Source organism: Macrobrachium rosenbergii, chromosome 46 (assembly GCF_040412425.1).
Source record: "Macrobrachium rosenbergii isolate ZJJX-2024 chromosome 46, ASM4041242v1, whole genome shotgun sequence".
NCBI classification, from domain to species: domain Eukaryota; kingdom Metazoa; phylum Arthropoda; class Malacostraca; order Decapoda; family Palaemonidae; genus Macrobrachium; species Macrobrachium rosenbergii.
The window spans coordinates 48,003,365-48,009,694 of record NC_089786.1 but is presented as its reverse complement, the minus strand read 5'-3'; the positions used below and the strand labels follow the sequence as shown (position 1 = coordinate 48,009,694).

At 35.2% G+C, this 6,330-nt stretch overlaps 1 protein-coding gene across 1 annotated transcript in view; it reads left to right on the top strand.

Moving 5' to 3' along the window:
- LOC136830291 (uncharacterized) overlaps positions 1 to 4,944 on the top strand; it is a 390,310-nt gene extending 385,366 nt beyond the window's left edge. The window contains exons 6-7 of the mRNA XM_067089682.1: positions 1,490 to 1,715; positions 3,596 to 4,944. Of these exons, the coding sequence (XP_066945783.1) occupies positions 1,490 to 1,715; positions 3,596 to 3,663 (294 nt within the window). The 3' untranslated portion in view covers positions 3,664 to 4,944. The remainder of the gene's footprint in view (positions 1 to 1,489; positions 1,716 to 3,595) is intronic.
- Positions 4,945 to 6,330: the final 1,386 nt, after the last annotated feature.

The window sequence follows — 6,330 nt, the reverse complement described above, 5'->3', positions numbered from 1 at the left end:
ACTGCATTACTTTTGAGTAAAAAAAAATTAACATTAATCGGACTGGAAAAATACAAAAAATCAATTGTAGCGGAAATTTATTTGTAAAAAAGCTTTAGAGAGTAAAAATAGCTTCACGTTGCAGTGGGCATTTTTTCTATATTATCCCAGACTAACATCATAAATCGAAGCGTAATGTTTGATTTTCTGTTACGAAACCTCATTTCTGTGAAATGTATTTTTTCCTAAAGCCTGTATTTCACTGAAAGAAATGGCGATATCATATCAATTTATATTTAATTTTTTCATTGCTAATAGAAGAACCTGGAGGTGACTTTTTTCATGTTATTCACATGTATTGAGAGGCTTTTGAAAATCTCGAATGTTTGTTACTCCTCGTAACAGGATGATTTTTGTTCTTAGAATTTGGACGGCGAAAGCATTTGTAATTGAAGTCTTCTAGATTTCCAGTGATAAGGGCATTCATTTTTCCTTTTGAATTTTTATCGTGTATTGTACGAGGGATGAAACAAGCACCGAATGATGAATAACATCTTTATTATATGCAGTGTCGCAATGCCTCTTTGATTGGCAGACTCACACGAGTCCGATTTCGTAAACACGTATCTAACCTTATTTTTCTATTTCCGTTATTTAGCTTACTTTTACGTTTCACTTCTTTTTCGTAATAAGCTTTACTGTAATCATCTGTAATCAGCATCTTTGCAAACAGGTGCAAAAAAGGAGGTCCCAGTATATTTTAGCTGCCATTTAGTGGGTGAAATAGGGCATAACGATATTTTTCGTGTTTTCGGTAATTGGATTGAACCATAAGGGAAAACATTGATCAGTAAAGTGAAGGATATTAGGATTTGTTCATATGTCTGCAAATTGTTTAATTCATGACATTAGAAAGTGAAAGGTATTTAAAGGCATCCATATTTTATACAATGCATACATACCTTATGTATATGTATATAATATATAAATATACATGTATGAATATATATATAAATATATATATATATATATATATATATATATATATATATATATATATATATATATATATATATATATATTATACACACACACACACACACACACACACACACACATATATACACACATATATATATATATATATATATATATATATATATCATACATTACCATATGTAAAAATTTAGGACCTACACTACGTCCCTTATTTTTCACCTGTGGTAATGTGTGATAAATGAATCACGTACAGAAGTAATTATAACCATACATATATGTATATGTATATACATACATACATACATAAAGAGACAGATGAATAAACAAAGCATTATTGTCTAAAGTAACAATTGCCCATGGACTTACATATACATGAACCACAAATTCCCTCGTGACAAAGTAAACATCTCCATAGCAAACAATCCATCCCACCTCGGGACGGAAACCCCTTTTTCAAAATTCGTCAAAATCTCCTCCCCTCATCTTTCCTGTCTCCTCCCTTCCCCCGCAGGCTCCACAGGACTACCTAATACGCTACCCCCAGAAGCAGGACAGCTCCGGAATGTACGAAGCCAAGTTGGGACTGCTCTTCAGGGCGGAGCGCTGGCACTTCGACGAGGACCGAGTGACACTCCGGTGCACCGCGGCCATCCAGAAATTCTACCAGAGGGAGGGCCACCACATAGGCGTGGTCGTCCACCCTCTCAAACCGGCGCTCCTGGAGGACCACAACGCAGGTGGGTGAGGTGGCCGGGAGTGGGGTGGAGGGTGGGGGCGTGGGGGTGGTCGTCCTTCAGGTTTTTGGAAGTGATGAGTTTCGGTGTCGTTTCGAGGATGAGGTATGAAAAAATAGGGTTTGCACTAAATAGGTCGTCCTTCATGTTTTGGAGGTGATAGGTTTTTTGCTGGGGTTTCGAGGATGAAGTATGAAAAATATGGGTTTTACACTAAATAGGTTGTCCTTCATGTTTTGGAGGTGATAGGTTTTTGTTAGGGTTTCAAGAATGAGGTATGAAAAAATAGGGTTTGCAATAAATAGGTCGTCCTTCATGTTTTGGAGGTGATAGGTTTCTGCTGGAGTTTCGAGGATGAGGTATGAAAAATATGGGTTTTGCACTAAAATAGGTGGTCTTTCATGTTTTGGAGTTGATAAGTTTTTGCTGGGGTTTCGAGGATGAGGTATGAAAAAAAATACGAGTTTGCACTAAGTAGGTCGTCCTTCATATTTTGGAGGTGATAGGTTTCTGCTGGGGTTTCGAGGATGAGGTATGAAAAAATAGATATTTTGGAGGTGATAGGTTTCTGCTGGGGTTTCGAGGATGAGGTATGAAAAAATAGGAGTTTGCACTGAATAGGTCGTCCTTCATATTTTGGAGGTGATAGGTTTTGCTGGGGTTTCGAGGATGAGGTATGAAAAAATAGATATTTTGAGGTGATAGGTTTCACTGGGGTTTTGAGGATGGTTTGAAAAATAGGGGTTTCATAGGTGTCCTTCATGTTTTGGAGATAAGTTTTTGCTGGGGTTTCGAGGATGAGGTATGAAAAAATAGGGGTTTGCACTAAATAGGTCGTCCTTCATGTTTTGGAGGTGATAAGGTTTTTGTTAGGGTTTCAAGGATGATGTATGAAAAGAGGGAATTTTCAGTAAATTGAGGTGGTTTGATACTGGTATATGGAAAAGTCAGTTTTTAGCATTTCCATATATTGATTTATCTAAATACTAATTGCACATGTTATGATTATAATGTCCAATAACGTATAATTGTTATCAAATAACTGTACATTAAATCTACAATATTTTCACTCTTGATTATACCTATTGTATTTATTTTTATACCTATTGTATTTATTATTTAGTGCTTGATCAACAGAGATCTATTGAAATTCAAATAGAGGTGGTCAGATACTGATAGACAGAAATAAGTAACGTTTCACCATTTATCTAAATACTAATTTCACACTTCCTGATTATAATATCTATAATTGTTATCAATTGCATACTTAATCTACAATAATTTCATCTCTTGATTATATTTATTGTAGTACATATCTTATTGAAATTAAATTTAGAAATATATCTTAGTCATTATTAATAGAGATCTGATGACTCAGGGAACACATACTAAAAAGATATCGAGTATCTATTGAAGGTGCTTTCGTTACACCTGTCAGATCACTACTCTCGAATGTCCATTTTTTATTTTCTTTTCCAATGCATATCAAGCTTTGGAATCTTATTTCCACTTCTGTTGTTCTTAATATTTCATTCTTTTTCGGGCCTGATTCAAATATGGATATATTCTCCCTTCTATTAAGTTTGTGTATTCTGAAAAATGATGAAAACTTATCTACTATAGAATTTGCTTTCATATATATGTTAAAGCTCTCACATTTATTATTATTATATTATTATATTATATATTATTATTTTATATTTTATTATATTATAATATAATATATTATATTATAGAATATAATATATTATATTATAATATATATTATATTATATATTATAATATATTATAATATATATTATATTATATATTATTATTATTATTATTATTATTATTATTATTATTATTATTATTATTATTATTATTATTCTCTCCACGAATAGGTATCTCTTCAACGCTGTTGGTTCAAGTCTGGTTGATGCTGTTTTGCTGTTTCCTGCTGCATCTCTGATGGGGGTGATGCCTGCCTTCACCTGCTGTGCCAGCAATGCTGTCAAACGTTGCTGACTTGTTCTGTAGCAAACAGGGTCTCACAAATTTACTGCTGTTTCCAAAGGGAGCCGATCATTATTAACATTAATTTTAACAAATATCCAACACTTAACTGCCAGCTCAGCTTATGATGAATGATGTCATTATTCCACCTTCTCTTTTAACGCCTTGCTTATTCGTCCTGCTCTGCTCATTACCCTCTTGTTCTGCTTTCTGTTATTCATGTCTGGCTTAATGGACTTTTATTTTAATCGACAGTCTGCCCGTATTGTGTCAATTACAGTACTCATGAATGATACTCCCGTATTCGACATTCTGTGGCTAATATTCTGCTTGTTCGACTTCATATTTTTGTTACCTGGGCCACTGAACCCCTTTTGTGTGATGCCGCAGTTAGCTGACCTTTTTTTCTAATAATTTCCAGCTTATTCGATCCTCTGTTAGATTGTTTCCAGCTTACCAGACCTTCTTTTAGATAGTTTCCAGCTTTTTCGACCTTCATTTAGAATCACCTCAATAAATTCCCATAATCTATACTGATACGACCCCATGTTTATGTTACCTTCATACAACGGACATCAAAACGCAATGACTGCAATGCAAAACTATCCAAGTATTATAATATCCTGCTTAGCGTTTTGTGAACACCACCCGACTTATCTGGCCTTCTGACCCAACTAAGGGGTAGTGCTGTATGTCATTGCTTACCAGTACGATACCTTCCTTTCCTACTGCAAGGTCATATGACCAGTTCGTTTGTAGCCCAGCGTGACAGCCCTCTTATCTGCTGTACGAATCCTTTCGTTACGCCCTCCTACCTTCTCAAATTGGTTTATACTTTCTGGCTCTTCATTGCTTCTTTGCTGTTACGTGCTTTCTCTGAAGTACCTGCACTCTGAAGCTCCTTTGCAACTGCTTGTTGGTTTTAGTTCTTTTGTAATTCTCTGCTCCTCTTTAGAGTTCCTTTGCTGTCACCTGCTTCCTAAATTCATTTCCGATTTCCTGTGGTTTCAAGGTCCGTTTCATCTACCTGCTGTCTCAGTTTCCTTTGTAATTACCTGCTGTTTCCGTTTTGTAATTACCTGCTGTTTCCTGCTTTTTTGTAATTAGCTGTTGTTTCAAACTCGATTTTTAGTCACCTGCTGGCTCAAACTCATTGTAATCACCTGGCGTCTTATGCTGCTTTCTAATTACATGGCATCTCAAAATTCATTGTATTTATCTTCTGCTTTAAACCTCTTTGAAATTAACTGCTATTATAATCTCTTTTGTAATGACTGCTGCTCAAACTCCCTTGTATTTATCTGCCGTGTAAAGCTCCTTTGTAATTTACATTCTGTTTTACTCTCCCTTCTGTGCATCTTCTGCTCCGAGCTCCTTTCTAAGTACCTGCCTTTGAAGCTCCTTCGTAATTACTTGCTGTATTTTGCTACTTTCCTCATTACTCGCTGTCTCGAGCCTCTTTTGTAATTGCTTGCTCTTTCAGGCTCCCTGGTATTTACCTTCTGTCCCAAGAACCTCTGAAATTACCGCCAGTCTTAAGTATCTTCGTGATTACTTACTGTCTCAGGTCATATTGTAAATTACCTCGCTTCTTTTTTTTCTTCCTAATTACCAAGCAGAAAATCTCCCATTGTAACTGCCTGCGTGTTCAAGTTTCCTCTTTGTGACTGAAGCTTCTTAGTTATTTTGTAATTAATAGGGAATATCAGTTCTTGTGTTTATCATTTGAAGTTCCCGGCTAATTCTAGTTCCTTGTAGTTCCTTGAAGATTCAATTACCTGCTTTCCAAATCTCCTATTCCTATGTTAAACCTACGTCGTAGGTAATTGCTGATCCAGATTCCTATGTAATTCCTTGGCGGTTGATCCTAAAATGTAATTACAAGCTGGTCCAAGCTTATAGCTCCATGAAATTAACAGCTGATTCAACCTTCTAAGTAATTCTTTGATGGCTCCACCGAAAATGTAATTGACTGCTGTAATCATCCGGTGGCAATTACTCCTTCGTCATTACTGATCAGACCTCTCATCCATACATCTGCTGGTGGTTTTGTCTCGTATGTAATTTAACCATATAATTTAACCTCCACTGTAATTGCCTCCTGATCATATAATATCTTCTATGTAAACTTTCTTTGGCTCCTTCAAACGAATGACCAGAGAGAATACATTAATGTACAGACAATTCTATAGGTTAATTAACAAGAATTCCCTTTCATATCTTAGCTTCGGTATATCTGGTCTGTGAGCCTGATACCTGGCCCTAGGTTTATATATATATATATATATATATATATATATATATATATATATATATATATATATATATATATATATATATGTGTGTGTGTGTGTGTGTGTGTGTGTGTGTGTGTATGCATAAATGCGACCCTGTGAATGTATGATATATATATTTCTAAATATATATATATATTATATATATTTACTGTATATATATGTATGCATGTATGTATATACATATATATGGATGTTTCACGTTCATACAAATCTTGTAATAACAGCAACACCTCATGCTTCACCAAGAGGTTATTTACGCTAATGGCATAAGGCCACACTTACAAATTTTGCTTAAGATCCGATCCGGGAATGTTCTCAGTGAAATC